Source organism: Takifugu rubripes, chromosome 13 (genome assembly GCF_901000725.2).
Source record: "Takifugu rubripes chromosome 13, fTakRub1.2, whole genome shotgun sequence".
Taxonomy (NCBI): Eukaryota; Metazoa; Chordata; class Actinopteri; order Tetraodontiformes; family Tetraodontidae; genus Takifugu; species Takifugu rubripes.
Window position 1 is genome coordinate 17366100 of NC_042297.1, and position 27047 is coordinate 17393146.

At 47.4% G+C, this 27047-nt stretch overlaps 2 protein-coding genes across 2 annotated transcripts; one reads left to right on the forward strand and one right to left on the reverse strand.

Annotated features, from left to right (window-relative positions):
* The first annotated feature begins 14003 nt into the window (after window positions 1-14003).
* Window positions 14004-20961, forward strand: cdh15 (cadherin 15, type 1, M-cadherin (myotubule)). Its single transcript, XM_029846246.1, has 14 exons — window positions 14004-14228; window positions 15156-15305; window positions 15778-15933; window positions 16380-16524; window positions 16729-16910; window positions 16990-17118; window positions 17203-17385; window positions 18376-18620; window positions 18701-18837; window positions 18915-19145; window positions 19226-19465; window positions 19764-19912; window positions 20014-20205; window positions 20330-20961. The coding sequence occupies exons 1-14, from the start codon at window positions 14151-14153 to the stop codon at window positions 20528-20530; spliced, it is 2418 nt and encodes an 805-aa protein (XP_029702106.1). The 5' UTR covers window positions 14004-14150; the 3' UTR covers window positions 20531-20961.
* Window positions 20962-21010: 49 nt separating this feature from the next.
* On the reverse strand, window positions 21011-25986 carry spg7 (SPG7 matrix AAA peptidase subunit, paraplegin). The gene is made up of 17 exons (XM_003969922.3): window positions 25454-25986; window positions 25060-25162; window positions 24894-24983; window positions 24532-24773; window positions 24302-24441; window positions 24068-24170; window positions 23777-23902; window positions 23517-23679; window positions 23258-23431; window positions 23043-23167; window positions 22820-22922; window positions 22590-22700; window positions 22391-22506; window positions 22107-22263; window positions 21860-22023; window positions 21701-21778; window positions 21011-21586 (listed from the first exon to the last, which is right to left on the reverse strand). The coding sequence occupies exons 1-17, from the start codon at window positions 25673-25675 to the stop codon at window positions 21383-21385; spliced, it is 2421 nt and encodes an 806-aa protein (XP_003969971.2). The 5' UTR covers window positions 25676-25986; the 3' UTR covers window positions 21011-21382.
* Window positions 25987-27047: the final 1061 nt, after the last annotated feature.

The following is a 27047-nucleotide window of genomic DNA, read 5'->3' on the forward strand; positions in this document are numbered from 1 at the left end:
CGATCGGCTTGATGGATGATCGGGGCCACAAATACTATAAAACACCTGGACGTCAAGACGCCTCTGTCTTAAAGAAAGTGAGGGGAGGGGGGTCTTTAAAACGTCCAGCTCCCCGCAGTCAGTCGTCAGAGGGCATCAACCCCCCCTCCCCAAGTACGCCACTGGAAGATAAATCCGTGGCTCCATCTGCATGCAGGTTTTTACACATAGCTGCGCTCTCGGCCCTGTGTGTGTGTTTTAGGCCCCAGTTTGAGAGCATCAGTGCAGTTTGAGGTGGATCAGGGTGTCAGCGGGTGTCCTGCTGTACAGGCAGCTGCAGCCGTCCACCACGCTGTAATGGGAGGTATTTATTATTGACGTGCTCCTCTCACACCATTACGGAGCGCTGCGGTGGTAATCTGTGTCTGTATCTCCACTCTCTCCTCTCTCTTCTATCTGCCAGTGAGTTACAGTGTCTCTTTTGTCGTCCGCACACCCACAATGTCGCACACGCACACACACCTTACTCAGCAGTTCATCTCAATTCCTAATCTTTGAGAGAGAATGAGTTCAGGAGTGTCGACTCCTTGCATGGCTGCGCGTATCAATATCTGTACATTGATCTGGCCTCGCCTCTCCTCCTCCATTCATCCAGATATAGATTGGTTTTCTCAGCAGGTATCAGTGTCTCCAATCTGACTGATGGGCAGAGTGTGTGAGGGAGGGGGGGGGGGGTATTGAACCAGGGTGTCCCACATGCCAGCAGTGTGTTACACCACTGAGCAAAAAAGCCCTGGGAGAAGGCATCAAGGCCAAGGTTACACCTGATACAGATGAGCAGGGGCCTTAACCGTCTCGAATCAATCCATCAGTCACAGAGTGAACCGACGCGTCGGCCTGAAACATTTTACATTGTTCCTGAAACACGTATTTCATCCCACAGGATTCCAGTCGGCTACTTTACCTGCTCTTGGTTTTGGAGACTTTCTACTGGCTAAATCAGGGGGGTCTGCCAGTTTTTGTAATTTTCTCATTAACAGTATTTTTAAAAACTCTCTTCAGACTTTAGTGCACTAAAGAAAAGCTAAGCCATCACACATAATGGTGGTCCTCCTCAGGGGTCCTCTCTAACGCTATTTCAGCTCAGACCTGCTGCACCAGCACGTCCCCTTTGTTCAGCCACTGTGACCAAGTCCAGGAAAAGAAGAGTATAAAAGTATATTATATTGCTAAGAAAAATGCACTTGCAGACCTCCAAGTAGCTCATTTACGGATGGATGGATGGATGGATGGATGGATGGATGGATGGATGGATGGATGGAGGGATGGATGGATGGAGGGATGGATGGAGGGATGGATGGATGGATGGATGGATGGATGGATGGATGGATGGATGGATGGATGGATGGGTCACATGGTAATGAGCATTATTTGTGCTACACAGCATTTATATGCTTGATAAATTTATAATGTAACTTCTGAAATGAAAAAAATAGTCCAGTAAATTACAAAATGAAATGTGGTTGAGAGTTTTTCCTGGGTGCAGGGAATTTGACTGGTATCAGCATGTGTTTCTTTTCTGTTTATTTCTTTCCGCTCCCGTCCATAAATCAGAGGCTTCGGGATATCCCTGCTCGTGGCTCTGCGTGTAATTACAAATCTGACATTTAAACACCGGCAGTCATATTTCACTCTCCGCGGCACCGGACGCCCAGTTGTCGGTGGACTGAGTAAAAAGTTGGGGGTTTTTTTTGTTTTATTTTAAGAAAACAGGAAAAAGAAAATCAATAAGTGATAGAATACATTCTAATGCCTTGTTAATGGACCCGCATATTAATTATTCAGCGCTGGCCATTTTGTCGGCTCTTTAAAGTGGCAGCGAAGCAGAGAAATATGCAGCCTTGCGCAGGAGTAATGTTGCACCGCATTTACTTTTTATGCTGCTAAGGTCTGAATCTTGTGTCCATTTTCAGATTATTCTTTACATTTTTTTCCCTCCACTATCCAGGAGTGATTTATTATGATTTATAGAGATTTGTGGTTATGATAATGAAGGAAGCCTTAATCTCATGAGGGCTGGTTGAATTGATCATTTGTGTGAAGGCTGTTATTGACTGAACGTTAGTTTAAAATATTCCTCAGGCAGGAGATGGGGGGAGAATAAAAATTCTTGTTTGGCCAGTTGTCAACCTGCGTCTGACTGCTCAGAGGAGCCGCTGCGTGATGGGATTCCTAATGACACTGCAGCAGCCATTGCCACAAATTGCTCTGACTTGATTTATTTCTCCTTTTACAACCCACCACAACCGCCGCCGCCACCCGCCGCCGCCGCTCCTCCTTTCTTCCGCCAACATCTCCAGTCAAGCATCCACTCTCCCTCCCTCCCTCCCTCCCTCCCTCCCTCCCTCTGTCCTCACAGACAGATATACTGCATGCACAAGGGACACCATCTCCTCGTCTGAGCCGTGCCAGTGGCAGGAAACATCTGTCTCTAGGTCCCTCTGCCACAAAGTGTTAGAGTCAGGGTAGGTCACTCACTCGAGTGGCCAGCCTGGAAGGGCCTGTGGGCAGAGTGGGGTAGAACTGGCTGGGGTATGAGGGCGTCCAGGCGGAAACTTGTCCCCGGGTCCATCCTGCCTCGCCTGCCTCGTGCCATTTGTATCTGTTTGTGTGTGTTTTGTGAGGCTCTCGCAACCACGAGTTTGTGGGTCAGAGGGCGCCAAGGCATCAAAAACAACTAAAGGCTGCCTCGATATGTCCTCTGCTTCTTTGTGCTCTCTGCCGAGCGTCTCTGATGCTTCCGTCTTTCTCTTCGACTTTGCAGCACTTGCGTGTGTCGCGCACAAACCCGCGCGCAAGCTTCCTCTTTCCGCAGCGGTGCACGGCCGCCCGTGACGCGTCCCTGTGCTCATCCACTGTTGGGCCAGTTTTAATCTCCTTACATTTAGACTGTTTAAATTGTCTCAGTTCACTTAAGTTCCTATTTACTTAACCAAAGTGGAGCGCTATCAGAGGCAGCAGGCAGTAGGCTGCCAGTCACACAGCAGATAGCTTCTTCATGCAGCGACAGCCCTGATAAAGGGGCGCGGGGGGAAAAGCACTGTTTAATCAAACAGCAGAGGCAATGGGGGATAAGTGCAGAGAGCCTGGAATCCGTTGCAGAAACCAGAGGAATATTCATCACCAAGTTCCCGTCCTTCCTTTGCCCTTCTTCTGCACCAGATAACTACCGGTACTATCTTTTAGCTCAAACCAGTCATTCATCCAGTGGAAATACACCTTGAAATTGTATGAAATGCAGCTGATGAGTGAGGTAACATCCCATGCAAATACGGGGATAATTGTGGATTATTATTCTAACAATTAAACAGGCAAAATGTAGCCCCACAACCAACTCAGCATTGGTTTATAATCAAGCCGTTTCTGTATTCAAATGCCTGTTTGTCTTGCATGTTTTGTGCGTTATGCTAATGTTTTGCTGATAAAAATGGATTGACCAACTTGGAAAAAGTACATTATCAGCAGATATATTGAGGAAGACAATGGTTGCAAAGCTCATTGTTGCTTTTATCACATGTGTTTTGTCGACTCGTCACCTTTATGTAATTTTCACATATTTAATAATGTTCGCAAATATCCGTTTTTTTGATATGCACACATTCACAATTGCTTAGATAATATAAATGAATATTGGAAGGGTAACGTGAGTTGATTTACCATTTTCTTTATTTCAAGACCAATTCAAAGACAAATTGTCTTATTGTCACAGCCCAGCTCAGAAGCTGCTACAAAACAGGAGAGACGCAGGATAAAGATGGGGAAAGAAATGCTTTATTATAAATCAAATGTAAGGATTAACACCCAAAAAAGATCTAATGATACGCTGGACCTCTGTACAGTCTTTGCTTTATTTTGCCCTCCCCTCAACTGCCCCGCCTTAATCACTCCATTTTGATATCTGTCTTTCCTCATCCATCCATCTTCCTCCATGCCCTTTTCAGGTGGTATAGAGTATTTATCATCTCTCTACCTGGAGCTTCGAGGGCTCTGCTATATGGCCTGATAAATGGGCGAGTCGCCGATGTGCAGCCACCTCAGGAGACACAAACCAGACAGCTTTTTAGGAGCTGAACAAGACACATCGCTTTTCTTTTATTGTTTTCCAAGCACGTGGACGTGTTTGTGTGAGCATTTGTGCGTTTGTGTGTGTGCTAGCGGGAGGTTTAAGAGGTGAAAAAGCAGCATAACAACAGATGCTTCTTGGACGTCAATAAAAAATGCAGCAACTGCCCACGAGATGGACGATTATCCAGCTACAGTGTATCACCATGTTGTTGACAGATCAATGAGCGATGGGGGTGATTCTGTGTTACATCCAACATGGAGCACTCAGACAGTCTCCCTGTTTACTGTGGAGACGGCCAGGGAGCACTCGGGGCAAGGATGCTCCTAGCCGAGAGATATGTGTGTGTGTGTGTTTGTGCGTGAGTGTGTGCGTCTGTGTGATAGATAATGAGCTTTCATAGAAGGCCTTTCGGTTTTCCCCAGTTGTGCTGGCACAGGTGTAAAAATGTAATGTAGCCGCTCATGAAAGCTTCATGCGATTGATCACAGCTTGTGACGCTCGCAGCTTGCTGCAGAGGCTAAATGTTACCCATCGACAGGCATTTGTCCTGGTGCTGATGTGCAGTGACGGTGCCTTTCGTCCTCTCCAAAAGGGCTCTGCGGAGGCTTGACAGTGAGCCCCGAACTCCTCCAGGTTAAAGTTGCTCAGGAGCAATATGGCGCGGCGAAGAAGATATCTTTATATGCAGGTTGGTAGTTTAACCACAGCTGCAGCGGCAGAATGTGCTACAGGGCAGTAATCCATTTACAGAGACATACTGTAAAGTTTATGGTTAACATGCTACACGCACGCTGAGACAGGAGCTCCGATAGAAACTGGGAGTCACGGATGAGGAGAACGGGATGAGCACTAATGGGTGAGGCCAGACTGAACCCAGAGAAGGGATGTTTGAGGCAAGGGATCGTCTGAGTTTGATTGACAGCTGGTCTTAAAGTCCCGCCTGGCCGGTGCTGGGGGCAGGTCACTGGGGCGAGAGCACCGGTACTCATATATGAACGCTTGACTGCCGTCAGCCTCGCGATGCTCAGGATGCAGGAGCCCACTCGCTTCTTATTCCAGTAGCATTATTGATTTATTTGTTTGTTTGCTTTCAGGGATATCGCCTCCATACTCAATATAGACTGATAGAACAATCTGATCTAGAGTTTTATGGTTTCTAATCGATTATTTGATGCAAACATAAAGATCATGCATGTTAGGCACAAAAGAGTCAGATGGCTGAAATAAAGAAGTGAGCAAAAAACTTTATTTTGCGTCGGAGAAACGATGGATTTTTCCTTTCCAGGACTCCATCTCATGATTTCCATTCCAGAGGTTTGTTTTGGCTGCTATTGGCATTTAATGATATTTTCAAAAAGCCTCACTGTTGAGATTTACCATCAGTAACTACTGATTTTTTTTTTCATGCTAACAATAACAGTTTCTCAGTTATTTTGCACTTCGGTGCATAAGAAGCACCACCGTGGCCCCTGGGAAAGGTCAGAAACGTGATGGTTTGGGGGTTTAACCCACCAACGGCCACTACAGGCCCCGACCCTGCTGCCCAAAGAGTTTAAAGGGAACAGAAATCAGCCAAGAGTAAAACGACCTCAGAGTTCAAATCTAGGCGGCGCCTCTGATGTCGTCCAGCTCAGACAGACGGAGAAGAGCTGTGGGAGCCAGAGGGGTTAAAAGGAAACGTCAGCGGCACACGGGCCAGAAGACAAGTGTCAACGGCGACAGGAAAAAGACAGAGGCTGCCCGGGTGCCTAAACCCCCCACACACACCCACCACCGGACGCCCATACCCCCTCCAGCCCCACCCGCCCCCTCCCTTCTCTGCAGACAAGCATATGTGGGCTGACAACATGACATTGCCAGTGAAGAGAGGGAGGACCAGGAGCCTCGGAAGCCCCCCACATCCTCCACTCTGACAGCTGACGGAGGCAGATTAGACGCACACAACCGTCAGCTATCCCATCTACCCCCAACACACACACACACACACACACACACACACCAGTCCCTAATCGTCCCCCGCTCCTCGACGATCCACTCTAACGTGCAGATGTTTTCCTCCACCGCGCTCATCCGAGATGCTCTCCACGTTGACGCGCCCCTCCGAGAAGGCTGACCCGCAACGATGACGAGGTCTAACAACCGATTCTCAATGCAAGTCAGAAGCAGACGCACGGACGGCAGCGAGGAGAGCAAGTTCACGCAAGCTGTCTGCCTATTACAGCGCGGCACACCCCCATTATCATAATGTCTGTAATCCCCATGACTCAGGTGCCCTCACACAACCCAGATGCCTCCTGTGGGCGTAGCCGGACATATAGCGCGCACATGCTTAACGGATGGATTACTTATACACAGCAGACATGCACAGACTTCAGCCAGCTTTTCTCATCCAACCATGAAAAACAGGCTCTTGGTTTTTTTTTTTTTCAACCCTGTCTGAAAATATTTCCGGGCGTTTTAAGGGAACAAGAGTGGACAGATTTTCAGTCTGGATGTATTTTGGTGGCGCTTCTATATTTCTGTGTGAGAAAGCTGACATTTTACTCAGTGACAGATAAGATGTGGAGTAGAAAATAGTGTGCGTACGTGTGCGTGCGAGTGTGTGTGTTTACTGAGGCAGACGTCCACCCTGGGACAGTGTGTCATCGATTGGGCTGCAGGAAGAGGCCTATTATCTCCAGCCATGGTTCAAGCGGGGGAGTCAAGTGTGTCATACGTGTTGGCTCTAATTGGCAACCCACAATGGTGGAGGGAAGCCAAGCTTCTATGTGAAGTAACCCCACCACCTCCCTCTCTCACACACTCCCCCCACAGTCACTGCTGGGGGGTGATGTTGTCTACCCGGACAAAGAAGTCTGATTTGTAAAAGGTTGTAATGAGCTGAGACTCAAACAAGGTGACTATAACGGAAAGACAATAGTTAGTTAGTTTTTGCTTTTTCTAGAGCTGTTTGACTGCTGCATTGTGAGTCAATGCCATTACTTTGCTTAATAATCTGCCAGACATACCCAGGGTCAAAATTTGTTCTGATCATCAACAAATTTCTTAAGAATTTTGAAAAAGCTTTGAGAGGCAGAAGTTATCGCTCAGCCAGGTGGTTTTAGTGGTCCAATGCTGCCCTCTGCAGGCGGTTTAGGGGACACAATGCTGCAAAGTAGAGCCAAGGAAGAGTATTCTTTAAATTAAAAAATACTACTTGATTAATGAATAAGAAAAACGGGCATCTACAGAAACACAGATCAACTTAAAATGTTTAAAATCTTATTTTGGTAACCGTGAATAATTCTATTCCTATTTAGAACAATACTATGGCGGCTAAAATAGAGATGTCGACATCTTCAGTGGAAACTTTGGTATAGATTATATAGATTTCCAATCAAATTTTAATCTTTCACAAAGCTTTTGGCAAATGTAGGTTTCTTTATCTTTAAACAAGAGCTTCACACACAGATGTTGAGGGCACGTTCTGGAGCTCATCTCATTCCTTGACTTTACCCAAGCAAATATTATTTTTGCAAAAAGATGAAGCGAAAGTCTCGAAATGCAGCCTTCCAGATGGTTCGCCGCCGTTCCTGTCACCGCCATCAGTAATGTGGTGTGAAAACCGAGTTTCCTCTGCCTCCCTCCGGTATCCATCATTATGTTACCGTCTACCCGGTGAGCCAGACTGTTTCCAGGTTTCCTGGTCAGCGGGGCTCCTCATGTGTGTTCAGGGGAATATAATACAGACTTGACTGGAGCGCCACACATTTCCTTTGCTATTATCGCCTCAGTGGGACCCAGTGTGAGCCAGATTTTGAATTACATGATCTAATTTCAGCTGTGCTGCTGCATCTGATGTTCTTCAGAGAGTCAAATCAGAAGGTGTGGATTTTTACATGCCGTCTGTGGAATATAACCAGCTTAAATGTTCTGGCAGTTCATGGAAAAATGTGAGTTAATATTGGCTGAACATGTCCAACTTCAGCTCACACGGACAGTTCCTTTAGACCGCCAAGACATTTAAAGCTATAGTCAAAGCAGAGTGTTTTCACTCCCTTTACATCTTTAACATTCTCTTATGTTGTGGTCTTAAATGCTACTGAATGGCGGCATTGACATGAGAAGCAGTTACAGACTCCAGTCACACCTGGATTTGGGGATCTTCCGCCATTCATCAGGTTCAGGTTCGGGTTGATGGGGGCTGTCGGGGGACGGCCCATTTTTAGGTCTTTTCAGAGGCTGAGTTCAGGTCAGGACTTTGACTCAAGAGAATCCATTTTTAACCACTGCTGTTGTCAGAATCAGCTAGAAGGTGAAGCTTCAGCCGGAGGTCCTGAGGGCTCTGGTTCAGGCTCGTGCGGCTGATGCCGCCGCTGCTGCCCTGCTTCACGGCAATGATGTGTCGGGCAAGTGAGGAGCACAGCTTGGGCGCCCCAAACATGCTCGGCTAGCTCCAGGTGGGCCCCCAAGTGTCCTGAGGAGGGGAATTTTTTCCAGATTAATGAAGTGCTGTGGTAATGGTGGATCTTCTGCAGCTGGAGCTCAGCCCCAGTGACCACTGGGTTCTTAGTTAGACCATTTTCCCCTGATTACTGGGAGTGTTGGGATGTCTTCCAGTTCAGAATGTTGGAGACAACTGTCCTCTTGGGAGTTCTTGTAGGCCTCCCCAGATCTATCCCTTGATAACACCTGCATGCGAAGCTGAATATAACTTCCAGACCTTAATCACATCCAGGGTGATACATGGATTTATTTAGATGGTCAGGACACACGAGCACGTTTAGGTGTGAGGGGTTTTAGCAGCCGGCAGTGGGCAGAAGAGCACCACCTTTGGACTCCAGAGCTTTTTAATACATTAGAGCGAATGAAACCTCAGTAAACAAATTCTGAAACTTTAATTTGTGTGTGTGCGTGCAAGTGCGCACGTGTGTGTGTGTTTGTGTGTGTGTGTGTGTGTGCGTGTGTGTGTGTGTGTGTGTGTGTGAAAGGAAGCGAAACATCGGGGCGTCTACTGCCAAGTGCCTCTGAGTGAAAAGACAGAGACAGGTGCTGAAAAATCAACCCTTTATTCTGGAACTCTCACCGGACACACACACACGCGCACACACACACACACGGTGACACATGGAAGCATACCGACGCCCACTCGGCACGCACGGCCCGTCTGCCAACATCCTCCATTAGCCCCCTGCTCTTTCCAACAGGAGTTTGATCACTGCTATCGGCAGTAGCTGCGACTGTGGGGGGGGGTTCGGTTTAACCTGAATCCCCCCAGTGAGTCGGGCAGGAGGAAGAACAGCCAGCCTCCTCTGACATTGTTTACCTTTGAACGCTCCGCGGTGACCTTTGACCTCTGCGCCAGGACTCGATGAAAGGGGGGTTCTGTCGGACAGATCTGGCTTTGGCGAGACGCAGCTTTCCTCCCGGTTCGTCCCTCCTGAGAGCGCACAGCCGAGGAAGGGAACCTCCTCGTCCGTCTGATGGAGACAAACACCTCCGGTTGCAAACTTCTAGTGCGCCATTAGTCCTCATTGACATCTTTGACACCGTGTTTAGAATAGCATCAAAGGGTTGGTTGGAAGGTTCCGCACGCGTGACGGCACCAGGCGTCGGAGTTATGCATGACCCAACGCTTGATCTGTGCAGAGCACTGGAGAAGAGAGGGCTGCTAAGATACTAAAGACCCTAAACACAACGCTATTCTGTTCTCTCGAGCGGCGCCAGTAAATGAAAAAAAAAGAAAAAGCTCATGGCTGTTTTCCTGTCGGGGTGGACAAGAGCAACAGATGTGAGATGACTTACGAGCCGTGAGGGAGCGCGGTCGGGGAAGCGTTAAATTTGTTTCTGTCCCAATTTACCTCTGAGAGTGACATCATTATCTCTTCTTCAGTTAGAACACGTTCTCTCAGCAGTCCAGAGACGGAGGTCTCACGTCTGAGGCTTGTGGCGGTGAGGTTGTCGGCGCCGCCGCCATGGCAGTGGCTGTGAGGGCGTGCTGTGAGGGACAGGTGACCTATCCTGGGAGGTGTTACCTGCCTCACACCCAGAGAAGGTTCAGCTCCATCTTCCCCTGTGGGGCTCAAATTACGCACAGATGAACCAAACTGGGGCTCCGAGCCTCAACAACTGGGTGAATACATGTGGTTTGTCACAAGGGTTTGGAGGGTTTCTACTTTTTATGTCTCTTGGTTTTAAATTCAGCATTGCCAGTATTGTTGCTTTTAAAATCCTCAAAGGTTTTGACTAACTGGTGGAGACCCTCCTGCTGAACAGCTGCTCTGCTCTTCTCCCCCCCCCCCCCCCCCCATCTGAGTGACAGCACATGTGCTGGGGTACATGGGAGGGCCGCTGTTGAAATTCTAACCCCTTACCCCAGCACTGTGAGACATAGCCCAGCCATGCAGAGGGAATAGCTGAGAGGGGAGCAGAAGCAGGCTGGGAGGCTATGAGTGTGAAGGGAGCAGAGAGAGAGAGAGAGAGAGAGAGACGGGTTGATCTGGGTTTTTAGTGGAGGAAGCTCAGATCTTTGACCAGCAGAGTGTGTGGGTGCAGGTGCTGAGATGGCCTCATGGATGTTGGTGCTGTGTGTCCTGGCTGCTTCGCTCTGTCAGGTAGGAAAACTCCTCTTAATCTCTCAGTGAGCTAAAAATAACGAACATGAATCGAAATGATTGGTCTGCCAGGATATTGTAGTTTACCGGTATCGTCTTTGGTGTTCTGCCCTCGTCCTCGTGTTCTGCTGCACCGTCCTCCCATTTCAGCCCCCCCCCCCCCCCCCCCCCCTTTCTAGAAGGTGATTAGCGTGACCTTCTGCCGACCCGCTCCACAAATACACAGTTTATGTTTTTACCTGAGTGATGTCTCCAACCAAACATCCGCTAATATTCATCAGCGCCGCCAGCGGCAGCTCTAAACCGTCGATTCTTGTCAAAGCGAGGATGACGGAGTGTTCCAGCAAGGGCCAGGCTCCAGATGTTTGCAGGGGGCTCGGGGCACCGTCAACAGACCCTGGCGGCAGACGCCACTGTGAGATGGAAAATGGATGAGAACATAAACTGAGATGTTACCACCAGCACTTCCAACCGCCATCAGTCTTCCCCTGTGTGGAGCACTAATGGAGCCCAGGCTGGGAGGACCTTTGAGGGCTTTGGCTTCAGGTGGTTCCTCCAGACGTTCTTGCAGGGATGTGCTGGATAATCCATCCCCATTGTTGCTTTATTATGATTGAGGAAATGAAGGATTAAGCATCTGTGATTGGAGACTGACTGCAGAGAATTTGTGTAAAGAGTCCGTATAGTTCATCTATGTTGTTTGTGTGGTTTATTTTCCACGTTGGAGACAGAATCTATGGAAACGCAGATTGTGAATTTTGGGAAGAACAATGACGCAGCAGCAGCAGGAAGGTCCAGTTGGTCACAGTCAGGCTTTCGTCTCAAATGACATTGCGCTGAATTCTGAATCATCATCTTCTTTTTTCTCAGTTTGCTGGTTAAAATATTGTCGTTTTGAGGTTGGCCTATCATTAACCCAACGTAGCAACGCAACAAGGCGGAAGAGAGGCTCAAACACTCATCAGCATCCAAGTCTCGAAGACAGATTTCTTTTACTTTATGAGTGTGTGTGTGTGTGTGTGTGTGTGTGTGTGTGTGTGTGTGTGTGTGTGTGTGTGTGTGTGTGTTGCTGTGAGGAGTGGGCAGAAGCAACAGCTGTACCCAGATGCACACATGACGCCATTTGTCCCGCTCCGTAATCTCCTCGTGGAAAGAGAAGCGGGCCGCTCCGCGACCGTGAAATCGGGCACAAACCAGGAGTGTGTAACAGCGGGCAGCTGGTGCTGACTCTGGATCAGTGGAAGCCTGTGTGGATACCTGCCGCCTGTAAGAGCAGCAGAAGGAACAGAGAGCTCGAGATCATCAAGTCTCACTCACTGAACTCAATTTCCTCCTCATTTTTTTCTGACCTTGTTATTTTTAACAGCGGAATCGTAAAAAGAAGCCAGATACGTAACTGAGACGGGTGATAACTTAGCAAAATAAAAGACACCAGCACAGGTTTTCAGATTAACTGATGAAAACACCCACAACTGCTGCGAGGGATCTGTTTGTTTCATCTCAGCCAGCATTTTCAGCCAATTGTGTTTTAATATTCAGTTTTAGTGTCTCCTGGGATATTTGAGAATAAGAATGATCACATCCTAAAGTAACTTACAGTGTCGATTTTTGCCTCCTTGTTCATGAACTCGTTGGTTTTGCAGTCTAAGCTTGTTCAGCAAACATCTGTTCATGGCACCAAAATAGGAGGTCCATACCCATGACTTAGCAGAGGCAGGAGATCTGGGTGGTTAGAATATTTACGTCTGAGCACCAGATACAGAAATGACCACAGGGGACACCTGTGTGACCTTTGAACCCACGGCCGGAGGGACCGTCAGCCATCGGCTCTCGGCCAAGTCGCATATCAGACGGTGTAAAGACGCACAAATTCACTCGCAGGTTCTGAAATTTCATATCATACGACGCGCCGAGCTGTCATTTTCACAAACGTCCCACTGAAGCTGCATGTTTACTCTATCTAGTGAGTAACTGAGGAGGATTTTTAATAAAATATGTGTTTGTGTACATTTGAGTTGATATTTGGTTGTAAATTTCTGTACCCTGACATGTTTCAGCTAATCTTTTACCCGGTGTACATCAAAGTATTCTGTATTTCTCCACATTTATTTACCTTAAAGCAGAATTTATCATTTTGTTTGTACTCTTAGTTAGTTTAGTTTTTTCCTATGAAAGTGGAATTCATTTGACAGAGATCATGTGGCTGAGACGTGACTTAGATTCAGAAATAAACACTGGCCAGACCATAACGCGCTCTCGCTAATCCACACGCGCAGTTTGTTGGTTCATTCTTGCCATTGTGACCTTTGCGGCTGGTCCGGATCCTCTCCACGTCTGGCGCCAGCAATATTAAACACTCATCCCCGAGACATTTAAAACAAACTCACACTAATGCTTCAGATAATAAAGTAAGAAACAGCAAGAAATGTTTATTGTTGTACAAATTTTCAAGAATGTGACTTAATGCTTTGATGTGGATCAAAGAGGGCGAACGCGTAGCACGACAATACAATTATGTCCTTCAAAGCCACACCGGTGGTGAGGGCCAGGCATCTTTCTGTCCTTAAACAAGTCGTCCGTACTTCTGTCAGGGCCTGAGGTGAAAGGTCAGGCTGTAAAGGTTTCTGGGAACAGGCCTGAGAACAGTTAACCTGTGGGTGGTGTCATCACTCAGCCTTTAAGAGGAGGCACTCCTCGCTCTAATTGGTAACGTGACACCGGCGTTTCTGCCCCGTGGTCTGGTAAAATCATTAGAATGTGGCGCTGGCCACGGTTTTGTGCACGAGACCGTTTTTAACAGTTTTAAAATTCACGGCTTTGCTCACCTGAAGTGATGTCTCCATAGGCGTGACAGGAAGTGCTGCTCCACACTCAAGGAAGCGTGCGCCTTGTGCGTGAGAGGCGAGCTAACTGAGCCATCTGAGCTAGCTTTAACTTAACTGCGTCCAGGAGGATGTTGTTAATCCTGCTGAATTCCCCCGCCTGTTTGTTGCTTCACTTATCTTAAACATTGGAAGACGCTCCATAGTCACCATGACCTCGTCCAACATGTTTCTGCATGCAAACATCACAATTCTCATGTGTCAGCGTTTTGACTAACAAGGCTGTAAACTGTTGGGAGATTGCGGTGCAGCATATGTTCACCAATAAGATAAATTTAGACGCTTCTATCCTGGGACGTCCAACTGTGATGCAGCTGTCCTCGATGCCGGTGCCGTATGTGGGATACGCCGCTGCAAGTTTCAGAGCTCCTTCACGCTGAGATCTTGAGTATCAAACTGAGCTGTGAGGAGGAATTTGCGTGGGCGGGGGGAAGGGGGGATTCTCTCCCGGAACGTGAGCGCCAGTGTCACCGTGACAGCGAGGATGACGACGGCGACAAACATCCCAAAAGATGAATCTGGGAATATTGAGCAGTCCAAGATTAGCCTGGCCTCTGACTCGGCCTGCAGATGCCGACCGTGGCTGCCATTCTTCTCTGCAGAACGCCACGGTGGTATAAAGACATTGGACACCCGCCTCAGATGCAGGTCAGGGATCACAAACCATTCAGAAATGATTCCCAAATGAACCCACTGTTTGGTTAATTCAACTGTTCCCTTCAATAATTTCCTGAAAATCTTTCTATGAGATCGCAAATTTAGAATAAAAAAAACCCCCAAACGGTCTGGTTAGTACATCCAGATTTATTTCTGGCTCCATCTGACTCTGAGTGCTTAAACACATGTTGAAATATTGCTGAAGCTATAGAATTCCCACAGACAAAACGGAAGCAGCGGAAATGTATAGATGCATGTGTGGGTGGACACTGATGTTGACGCATGTACATGGACCCGCGTGCATGTGTGTGCGAGAAAGTGTATTTACGAGCGCGTCTGTGGAATTCCTAGAGCAGATCAGCTCTGTAAGGTGACCCCCCCCCCCCCCCCACCCCACCCCCCTCCCAGCGCTCCCAGTCAGGTGCAGGGTCGGAGCATAAAGGGGAATCTGTGAGCGCGAGCGGGAATGCGGGTGGGAAATCACAGCATCTAAATCCACAGTCGGCAGCTGTCATGTGCATGTGTGCGGGTCCGTGTTTGTGTGGACGTAGCCGGGAGAGCTGCGGGGCCTCCTGAGCGTTTGTGTTTGTCTGGGCCCTGATCAAAAGAGGCGCATTTATTAGCGTGTGAAACCTGAAGCCGTGGCCCTGAACCCCTCCTGCCCTGGACAATCGCACCGCGTTCTACCTTGGAGCCATAATCTTCCGTACAGGCCGTGGGGGAACGTTACAGCAGCGAGGGAGACGCCAGACAACAGCTTAAACAGCTGCAAATGTCAACAATGACATAAGACGTGTCCTCTGTGGAGCGGAATTATGGGAATCAGACACAAGCGCTCGCTGTTGCTATTATGGGGGATTTAAGGGGGGGGATACTCAAACAAGGTGGCTGATCTGAAATTTGTCTGATGTTTCTCAGGTGTGGAGCTCCCTCGAAGAGCATCCTCCACGGGTCCTTTCCCCATGGAGGAAGCAAGGCAAGGGCTTGTCCAGGGTGAAGAGAGACTGGATCATCCCTCAAATCAGAGTGTTGGAGAACAGCAAGCAGGTTCCTGAGGCCCTGGTCCAGGTAAAGATGTCGGGTTATTGCGTCATCGCGAAATGATGAGATAAATCAGAGTGCAACAAATGTCCATGTAGCACGATCCCTCCCAATCATACTGTTGTTTTTACTTTTGGATTTGAGACCTCAACACTCACTTGGTGAAAATTGGAGAAGACAAGTGTTTTGTATCATACATTCTATGTTAGATGTTGAGAAAAGACAACACCACAGCTTTAACCTTCTATTCCCATCCAGACTGCTAATAGAGAGAATAATGATCACCACAGCTGTCTAGGCTGATGATAGCATCACACGTGCATTATGTGCACGTAGTGATGGAAATAGAACAGAGAAGTCTCAACTAGACACTGTTATGGGTGAAGTCTCACCTTCTGTCAAAGAGCTGAACTTGGCCGTCTCTCATCAGAGCAACATCTGGTGTGAGAGCACATGGCTGACATACGCAGCCAGCTTCATCTCCTCTCTCCCCGTCTAGATCAAATCAGACAAGATCTTTACCGGTGAGGTGATCTACAAGTTGGAGGGACCAGGGGTGGACCAGGAGCCCAAGAATCTCTTTGAGATTGACGACAAATCGGGAGTAATCAGGAGCAAGCAGCCGCTGGACAGGGAGAAACACCGCTCCTTTACGGTAGGAGAGGTTTTATGGGCGGCGCGTTAAATCCCTCAGACGTTTGAAGTCTTTTTTAGAGGGCAATCAGCAGAAGTAGGCTGTTGAACCAAACCCTTCCCCTGCCGATGCCCTCGGAGAGTCCTGGCAGCTCGTGTCTGTGAGCAGGGCTCTGTGTTTTTGTCCTAAAGCATTTATCAGTGTCATAGATCCTCGCACAAACAGCCAGAGGTCAGCTTCCTGCAGGGGTTAATGGCCGTCCCGGGACAGACCTTCGACTGTTTCAAACCAGATGACTATGATGTAATCCGCCATGTCCAACCAAACTTCCTGCATTGCTTTCTGCCACATCCGGCACGTGTGCACGTGTGAGATTTGCGGCGCAGGAGGAAGCGAACCCCCCCCCCCCCCCCCCCCCCGTGGCTCCATGTTGCGTTCATGTACAATTGTCTCTGGTGTCTGTGCAGCTGAAGGCCTTCGCGTTGTCCCCCAGTGGCGAGAGACTGGAAAATCCCACCACCATAGAAATAGTGGTCCTGGATCAGAACGACAACAGACCCGTCTTCACCCAGAGCCAGTTTGTGGGCACTGTTTCAGAGTTCTCAATCCCAGGTGCAAGCTGTTGTTTTAAATTTTACACATTTCAGCATGCATAGGTGAGGATCTTTAGCATCAGATGGTTTTAATTCACACAATCTGACCAGTAGGTGGCGCCAGATCCCACGCACACTGGTGCTTTAGCATTAGTTTAGCATGTATAAGAGATTTAGTGGATTCGAACTGGTTCTTTATTTTCTTCCTCTCTTTTTTTTCCAGGCACGTCCGTGATGTCGGTGTCGGCCACTGACGCGGATGATCCGACCACCGAAAACGCCATTCTGAGCTACTCCATCATTGGCCAGGAGAGCGTTCCTCCCAACGCCGTGACCAAGGTCATGTTCGGCATCAACAACGAGACAGGAACCATCTACACCAGAGACGTGGGGCTGGACCGAGAGGTACAGACGCAGGTGGAGCTGAAAACGTTGCATCTCCGCAGCTCAGAGTCTGACTGAAACGAGCCGCCGTCTGTCGCAGGTGGTGAAAAGTTTCCGACTGAGGCTACAGATCGCCGACATGTCGGGTCAGGGACTAACCAGCGAAGGTGTGGCGATTATTCACGTTTCTGACATCAACAACCACGCTCCGCAGTTCCGCCCTGCCGCCGTGAGTCCCAGCTCCATCAGCCACACGTGGACCACCATCGTATCGGGACTGTTTACAGTCGTCTCTTGTGTTTGCTGATTGCAGTACAGTTTCACCGCACTGGAAAACAGGAAGAGCTTTGAGGTCGGCCGCGTGAACGTGACGGACAGGGATGACCCAGGAACAGGAAACTGGGAGGCCAAATACTCCATTACAAATGACCCCGATGGCAACTTCGACATCAGTACGGATCCTGTCACAAACCAGGGTGTCCTGACAGTGTTGACGGTACCGTCTGATCAGCTTTTTAAGCATCTGTTAAGCTTTTTGATTATCAAATTCACAGTGGATTACTGTGTGTGTGTGTGTGTGTGTGTGCGTGCGTGTGTGTGTGTGTGTGTGAGAGAGAGAGAGAGAGAGAGTAGCATTTACTAAGAGTTCGGAGCTTATTTGTTGCTATTATTTAAAGTCTCTTATATGTTCTGTTCCTGTGAATGTAAAATGATTCCATTTCATTCACTTGGAGAAAAAAAAAGCTTGAGATTAATTTATTGATATGCTTGTCTTTTCAGGAGATTTTCTGTTTTCGTTTGGGTTTTTTTTAACTCAGAATACTTTTCATTCGTTCTTCAGACTAATTTTTGTTCTGAGTTTAGAAAGCATTCAAAACAAAAGTTGGATTTATTCCTTTATTGAGAGCTCAATTCACACATAACTGGCTCGTTTAGTTAGTTTAACTGTGATTTTATTACTATTACTTTGTCAACTTTATGCAAGCACCTGAGGACTTCTAGTTGTTCAGGAGAGCCCATTCAGGTCTCCCACACATAGCACTGTTTCTCCAGATTAAGCTGGACATACTGCTCCTTGGATTCACTTGTAGATTGGAGGTTCTCGAGGTATTTAAAATTGTCTTCATAATTTAGAAAAAAAAATTACTCTGAAATACAGAAAAAGATTAGACAGAAAAAAGGGGGGGAAATTATTTTTAAAAAACTTCAAAGAGTGGATTTTTTCAAGTGAACTCACGTGTCTGTAATTTCCAAAGCAACTTTTTTTGATCAAAATATAACCATTGGTGTAAATTATTTCATTTTTATAAATAATTAATTTGGAATCAATACATTATTTGTTGGGCTCTAAATCGCGTCTCAACATTGCCACCCAGTGGCTAATTCTAGAATTACACGTTTCATCCTCGCAGACTCTAATTTGACTAGAACGGAGACTTATAGTCATTTCTTTTGAAAATCATTAATTTTCTGTTTTCTCCTGCAGCCGCTGGATTTTGAAGCCAGAGATGAGTACAACCTAAAACTGAGGGTAGAAAATGTCAATGCCCTCAGCAGCAAAGCGCCAAACCTCCCACTGAGCACCGCTACCGTGCAGGTAAAGGTTGTGAACGAGAATGAAGCTCCGCATTTCAGGGAGGACCCTGTTTTGATTGTGGTTCCTGAGTCTGTTCCTCCTGGGACATTACTGAAGAGCAACTATGCTTTTGACCCAGAAAATTCAAAACTAAGGTATGACAGAGCAACAAAAGTAAGAGGAGCATCTTGATGGTTTAAAGAATCCCACGTTTGAGCTTGATGGTTCTTGGCAGGTATGAGATCAGCAGAGATCCCGAGAGGTGGTTGGACATCAACAGAGATTCGGGAGACATTACGGCAAAAAAAAGCTTTAACATGCGCTCCCCACATGTCAGAAACAACATCTACAGAGCCGTGGTCAAGGTTACAGGTCGGCCAGTCTGATTAATGTGTCTCTTCCTGCACATTTAAGCAGCTGTACCGAGCTGTGCCTGTGCTCCTGTGCAGATGTTGGAGGCCTGTCATCCACTGGTGCAGTGACCATCACTCTGAAGGAGACCAATGACTTCCCCCCTCAGGTGGTCCCTGTCAGCGGGTCCGTATGTAAGGAAGGAACCCCTGAAGCTTCTGGGCTGGTGGTGACGGCTGTGGACCAAGACTACCCTCCGCACGCCGCTCCTTTCATCTTTGAGATCCCCGACGATCTGCCCGTCAACTGGACCGTCTCTCAGCTGAACGGTACGAAGGGAAACAGCAGCGAGGTAAAGGTGAGCGTCGCTCCCGTGAATCTCACACGACTCTCCGTTTGCTCCCCGCAGCCACTCACGCCGTCCTCCACCCGCTGGTGCTGCTGGAGGCGGGGGAGTACGCGGTCCCTCTGCTGGTGTCGGACTCCGGCCGCCCGGCTCTGAGCTCTTTTGCTCACGTCAACATCACCGTGTGCCTGTGCGATTCCTCCGGAGACTGCAAATCTGCGGCGGGCGCTGTGTTAGGCTCCAGCGTGGGGATCAGCTTCATCGCCCTCATCATCATCATGGCCAGTATCGCGCTCCTCCTGCGTAAGTAATCAGAGCGAGAAAGCACTCACACAGCTGTCGGATCTGTTCAGTAGAAAATCCAAAACGGACGAGATGCAATTGATTAGAATGAACCTCAAGTGGTTTAAAAAGTAGATCCCCCCCCCCATGAATCATCTTAAAGGCAAACAAAAGCATCTAGTGTTCATATAAATGTGCTTTAATGACCATCAACGAACACGTGCACTCAGTTTAACACATTTAACACATTTAACAGTCCTGTCTGGAATTTGGGTCTGTGGAGGAACGCTGATAAATGGGTGAGTGTCTTCTTCTGCAGTGCTGCTGCTGCTGGCTGTGGCCGCCACCGCCTGTGGGAGACGCCACCACATCAGGAAGGGAACGGGGCTGCTTATCGGGGAGTCGGAAGACGACGTCCGCGACAACGTCTTCAACTACGACGAGCAGGGAGGGGGCGAGGAGGACGAGGTGAGTCTGGGGCGGTCTGACTGCGAGGGCCGCATACGACCCGTGTTCCAAATGTATTAACGACAGATCAGTGCCGCTAACGTCGTCATCTCACCTCCCAGAACGGCTTTAACATCGACCTGCTGTGGAACCCCCACGATGACCCCTCCACCCCGGGCTCCTACTACCCGATGCCGGGCTTTCCGCGAGGCAAGCAGCCACTCAGGAGGGACGCCCCGCATAACCTGCCCTCCCCCATCTACCCCCGGAGGCCCCCCGCTGACCCCACTGACATCGAGGACTACATCAGTGATGTGAGAAGCTTCTGACGCGAGATTTCAGACTCAGGGGGAAAATATATAAATAGGGGAAAAGACAGCATCGCGTTCAGCCACAGCTGTTTTTAATTCTTTGAATCTCTAACTGAAACTGTTTCAGGGTCTGGAGGCTGCAGACGGTGACCCCAACGTGCCCCCGTACGACACGGCCCTGATCTACGACTATGAGGGAGAGGGGTCGCTCTCAGGCAGCCTCAGCTCCATCGCCTCCGGCAGCTCCGACGGAGACCAAGACTACGATTATCTCAACGACTGGGGACCACGGTTTCAGAAACTGGCCAACATGTACGACCCACGTTAACGAGCATCGCTCGGCCGAGACGCCTCAAAGACTCAACCCCGGATGAAGTTGAAGTGTTGAAGGTAGAGGTTGTGCAGAGCCGCGAGGACTCCTCCTGACCATCGCTGGGAAAGAGCCACTTAGGATTGTTTTAGCCTAAACAGACGCAAGGTGTGTGGAGATGAGGTGTTCGTGATGCACAGAAACTGGACTGTATTCAAATCTGCATTTCTATGTGTTTTATATATATATATGTGATTATTTTATAAAGTGAATCTGCCTTGAAATTGACTGTTTTCCTCATCTTATTCACAACCTCTCCGTTTCAGGCTCCTTTTAGCACGGCCGCGCTAAATTTCACCAAAGTAACCTGTACCGCAGAGTTCTGTTTGGAGAATTTGAATGTTTTTTTGTTTTTTTAATATGGTGAATAAATTGGAGTTTTAATGGTATGAGAGAGTAAGGTCATCTTTTATTGGGTGTATTATTAAACACACAATGTTTAAATAACTCTTTATTATGTCACTGTAACAATCAAACCACACACTTCCTGATACACTCGACCTTGTCTGCTGAATAATCTGGCGCAGGATGAAAGTGCACACGACCGCGACTGGCGTCCACGGCTGATTATTGATGCTACAGACTGTAGAAAACATTCATTTTGGGTTTAGTGCATCTAAAAGTCTGAATGCTCTTTAATGTGATATGAAATATTTGTTTTCAAGGTCTTCAAAAAACCAGGAGTTCTACAGATGAGGCGAGTTCTCTCAGACAGCTGGCAACATCTGCCGGTTTTAACATTCCATCAAACGCTCCTTTAAAGCGAAGGGTCAGTCCCAGGTTCGTGACCCGGGCCCTGAATAGTTCTGTTCAGACCAGCTGCGGGTTCATGTCGTCCTCTCCGCTGTTGCGTGGAGGCGGCCGAGGTTCTTCCGCCGTGTCCTGTTTGTCCCGCTCGGCCTCCAGCCAGGTCTGCGGGGCGATCATCTTCTTGGGGCCGTGCGGCGGCGGACCGATGAGCGCTTCGATGTCATCGTAATTCAACACTTCACGCTCCATCAGCGCATTGGCCAACTGTAGGAGACAAATCTGCCACTTATGACTAATAAAAACAACAAATTCATCCGAGACTCGGGTGAATATAGGAAAAAAAAAAACAAGAATTAGATCAAAATAAGCAGAACTGACCAGCGCCAGCTTGTCTTTGTTGTCCTGTAGCAGCTTTTCTGTTTGCCTGTAAGCACGCGCTATCACCATCTTAGCCTCCTGAAACCATGTTACACCTTTATGACACCACAAGGTAACAACACAAGTAAACAAAGCCATAATCCCAGAACAAGTACCCACATGGTCCATCAGCTCCTGCAGGGCCTGGCTGAAAGGACGCCGTCCAATTGCACCTTTCTCCTCCGTCTCTGGGAACGAGACGTGCCCGATGCTATCGCACATGCCGTACTGCTTCACCATGGAGTAGGCCACACGTGTCACCTTCCGCAAGTCGTCCTGCGCTCCTGTGGAGGAGTTATTAATCACCGATGAGCCGCACGGGATCAAACGGACCGACAAAGGGATCTGACAGGAAAGACACGGGTACCTGTCGTAACCCTGTTAAAGGTGATGGCCTCAGCGGCCCTCCCACCCAGCGCCATGCACATCCGCTCAAACAGCTGCGCTTTGGTGAACAGATATTGATCCCGAGGTAGAATCTGGGCAAACCCCAAGGCTGCATTAGTCCGCGGAGCAATGGACACCTGAGAAACACATTCACACCAGCCATCGGTGACGTTTTCACATTCTTCGCCATCTGCGTTACCATAACAACCACAGAGTATATTATTTATTTAATATTTATTTCCAGTCAGGCATGAGAAGGCCCACCTTCATGACTGCCTCTGTGTGCTCGAGCAGCCACCCCACTAAAACGTGACCAGACTCGTGGAAGCTGACCACCTTCTGTTCCTGTTTGGCGAGGATCTTACTCTTCTTTATACTTCCTGAAAACCACAGGCAGGCACACAGGCTTGTCAGAGACCAGGAAGGAAGACCTACTCCGCACTGCTCAGCCACATATTCCTACCCGCCAGTACTCGCTCCACCGCATACTCAAAGTTAAAGGTGTCGATGGACTTGTGTCCCTCTCTGGCGGCGTGCAGGGCAGCTTCGTTGCATATGTTAGCAATGTCGGCACCTGTAGAGAGACAGCAGGTTGGCAAAAGAGGCTTCATTATACGCATGAGATGTTGTCAGCTGACAGCTTATTAATTTTTTACAAACTCCATCAGGCCTAATTAGGAAACGTGTAAATACCGCTGAATCTCGGGGTGAGCTCGGCCAGGCGCTGAGAGTAGAAATGAGCTGGCTGGCTCAGCTTCAAGCTCTTCAGATGCTGTTCAAAGATCTCTTTTCTTTCCTGAGAGGAGAAGTAAGAAGAGGCAGAGTTGACAGGACTGTTGGAGTCTGTGCATATGAATGCTTCAGGAGAAATGGTTTCTAGACCTTTTCTTCTCACCAGCACCTGCTGAGTGATTACCTGCAGAGTTGGAAAGTCTATAAAGATGTGTCTGTCCAGCCTGCCGGGTCTCATCAGAGCATTGTCCAAGATGTCTGCCCTGTTCGTGGAAGCGAGGACAATGACGTGGTCTGACGTTCCCATACCTGAAGAAGAAGTTTGGGGGTTCTTCATCCAGGCGGATCAACACCAATGACAGCGAGGCTGCTTCTAGAATCCCGTAAGGCTTTACTCACCGTCCATCTCAACAAGCAGCTGGTTTAGAGTCTGCTCCTCCTCAGTGTTAGAGAATCCCGACACGTTGGTGGAGCGCTTCTTCCCCACAGCATCGATCTCATCGATGTAGACGATGCAGGGCGCTCGGCTCCGAGCCTCTTTGAACAGACTTCTCACTCTGGCTGCACCCAAACCTACACACATCATCAGACAGCACATTGAACCCCATTTTTCAGGGTATATGGTGATGATGTGCTAGGTGGACAGCAGGGGGCGTACCTCCGATGACCTCCACAAACTCAGAGCCAGCCATAGCCAGGAATGGGACCTGAGCCTCGGTAGCCACAGCCTTGGCCAGCAGGGTCTTCCCACATCCTGGAGGCCCGAGGAGCAGCGAACCCTTGGGAACCTTGGCTCCCAGATGGAGGTATCGTTCTGGATTCTGACATCACACAAAAACATAACGGTGATAAGAGACAGAGGAAAATCCAAGATAAAAGATCAGTAAACAGCATGAGTGTAAGATTAGAGCTTCATACCTTCAGGTAGTCCACAAACTCTTTCACCTCCATCTTGGCCTCATGCATGCCTGCAACATCTTTGAAACTCACACCTTTACCAGATTTTCCATCCACGATGGTAAACTTGGCCATTTTCAGCTGGTTCTGAAAGAAATGTGGGAAAAAGTGCCAGACAATTCAGTGAAGAACAAGCGTCTGAAGGTGCACATGCAGACTTTCTAGTAATGGAAATAAGCACATTGGAACTTCCTGGTGGATTTTCATATAGATTTTTGGGACGGGCATATTCGTACACAAGCCTGAACTCACGAAAGCGCTGAAGCCGCCGTCTCTGCCACCCATACCAGCCAGTCGGAAAATGTACCAGAGTATCGCCACCCCGATGGCGGCCATCCCCAGAGCGTAGACAGCACTAGAGTTGACAGACAATAACTCAATAAAATAACCATGACAATATTTACAGAACCCCCTGGAGATTCAGTGATGCTGAGGAGATAGAAATGAGTATAAACCTGGAGAAAATCACAGGTTATTAGCTCTTACTTTCCAAAGAATCCAGTACGTTTGTACGACACTGGTATCCTGTCTTTGGTGTCGATGTTGAGCTCTTCTTCTGCAACTCTCAGCTTCTCCTCAAATTTATCAATGTTGGCAACTTGCATTCTGTACATGAGCGCCAGCCTCTGTAAAGCAGGAGACGCGTCAGAGGAGGAGACATTCCCGCTGTAAAACCTTTGAAAACAGGTCTTTGTATTCACTGCAGAGCCACGCACAGGCCTTCCAAAGATGACCGCTCCAGGATGAAGGTAGATTTCAACAATATCGCTCTCAGGAACAACTTGCACGCGTGACACTTCTCCCTTGGCCAGCATCTCATTGACAAAGTCATTCCAAGAAATATTCCCACCGCTGGTATTGATGGAATTTAGCAGGCTCATGATAAGTGCTATAATAAAGAGGGTCCGCAGGCGTTCTCTATACATCTGATCCTCCTGCTCGCGGCGTTTCTTCTCCTCTGCAATGTTGATGATTGAAAGAAAGCATAAAAAGGATAAATAATAGGAATTAATGGCCCAGTCAGGTAATCAGATCATCTTAGCAGCAAAATAATCAGCCAAAACGTTGGATTATTTACCTTCATCTTCCTGTGGAGTTTTGCCCTTTGGGGCATTACTGTTATTTTTCTCTTGTTTGGATTGAGATGTGCTGAAGAAGTTAAATGACCCTGAAATTAAGAGATCTTTCATCAAAACAAATGCAAGCATGTGTGTAAGGAGGTAGATACAGTAGTTTAAATTTACCCAATAAATTAATCAGCCCAACTGGATTCCTCAGCAGGTTGTTCCTGATTAACTCTTTACTCATTCCAACCATTCCAGGACCCAATGGTCTGTGGAGAATACTCTAAATGGGACCAGGAAACACCAAAAGTGTATTTAATCTTGGGAATGTGTCAGAGAAATGTGAGAAAACTCCCACGACAAACATTTCACATTTAATATTGATGGTTTCTGACAATTGCTGCCTGTCAGTAAAATTATACATTATGCTTAGTCGGTAGAACGCTTTTTAGGATTTCAGATCCTACTTTTTGATATTTATGAATAAAAATTGCTACTTCTACATTACGAGATGCTCCGTTAACATCAATGCACCAAAGCCAGTAGGCGAAGTTTACTATATTTTCTGACTTACCTTAATTATGCCGTGGACCTGAATCGCATCAGTCCGATTTAGATTGAAGAGGAGGATCTTTCTGAGGTGATCCGATCTCCCAGCAGCTCCCGTCACATTTTTTACACCGCTCACACGCTTGTTGGCGAATAAATGCGAGTTTCTTATTAACAGTGTCGACAGCAGCTTTCTGCTGTATTTTCTACAAATGGCATCACGTTGCTGCATCAACAAAGCAAACATATTGTGACCGAACTGCGTATTCTAACTCATTTATTCCAAAAACCTTGCCCCTGTTGTCAGCACAGGTTGCGCCGTGTTGTAGGTTTGTTGTTCGCTGCCTCCTTCCTGCGTTAGCATGTTATGTCATTTATTCCACGTAACGGAGCAGTGCGACTTTAAAAAGGGGAAGGACAAGAAGTACAATCTAGATCCAAAGCGAGTTCACTTCGAACAGTTTAAATCTTGCCGGCAGCTGCAATCAACATTATGATGAATCTACTGAAGCTTACAACGCCTTTGATTATATATTTGAACTTTAAACTTCAACCTTTAACCGAGTTGATCGAGAAACTAGAAGTTGCGCACAGTTTGCGCAGACCACAGTTAACGTCTTCCGCTGCGCGTTGTAATATAAAAAAGACAGAATTATTCGATGCCACATAATGTATTTAATTGAAAATTAAGTACGTAAATTTATTAACAAAACGTATTTTAATGCTACTTTATTGTTGAAAACAATAACAATAATACAAGATATCTCCGCCAGGAGACGCTCTTGACTTATTCGGATATGCTGAACTATCCGGGCGCAACATTCGTCGGTATTTTCGCCAAACTTTGCAATATTTTTGATTCAAATGTGTATCGTTTTCAGTTTATAAAAAATACAAATAATACATAAACAATTATTCTTTCGTAATAACGCTGTTGCATTTGTAAATAAAGATGGAATGACGTGTTTATTTGAGTGGCATAAAATATTGACCAATAAGAGATCAGAAACGGTTTGTTTTTAACCAATAGAAATCCTTCTTTCATACATTTCCCGTGTTATTATTTTTGTGCATGGGTGCGTCAAATTTGTTCACCAGTACCGTCCGCTTTCTATTTGCTCAGACAGTATGACCCAGCACAAGCTTGGTTTACAGTATTTCTCAATAGATCATTTAAAAAATATATCCAGAAAACCCAAATTACAATAATACAGTGTTTCGTATGTTTATCAAATATTTAGTCAATTCCAAATGCCCTTTGTTATATTTGAAAGTTGACTTTTAACATGTTAATGAAAATATTAGTTACTGGAAAAAAACAGCATTAAAAAAACTGATGGTTCCACATGCATTTTGGTAAGTTGATCTACGTGTTCAATAAGGAGTAGGAATAAGCAAAAAAACGTATTTAGTCCTACGCCTTTACAGAAGTTTATTCACTATTTTAAAAGCCAGCCAATATTATCATAACGGCGATTTCAGGAAACCTAAAAGTGTGAAGAAAGTTACGAAACGAGCGCGCCCATTGCCCGTACTCCATTTCCTTTTCTCGGTCCACGACTACATAATGGAGCGTGATCTCTTGTGTGTAACTGCAGACTGCGGTCAGCCACGTTGGC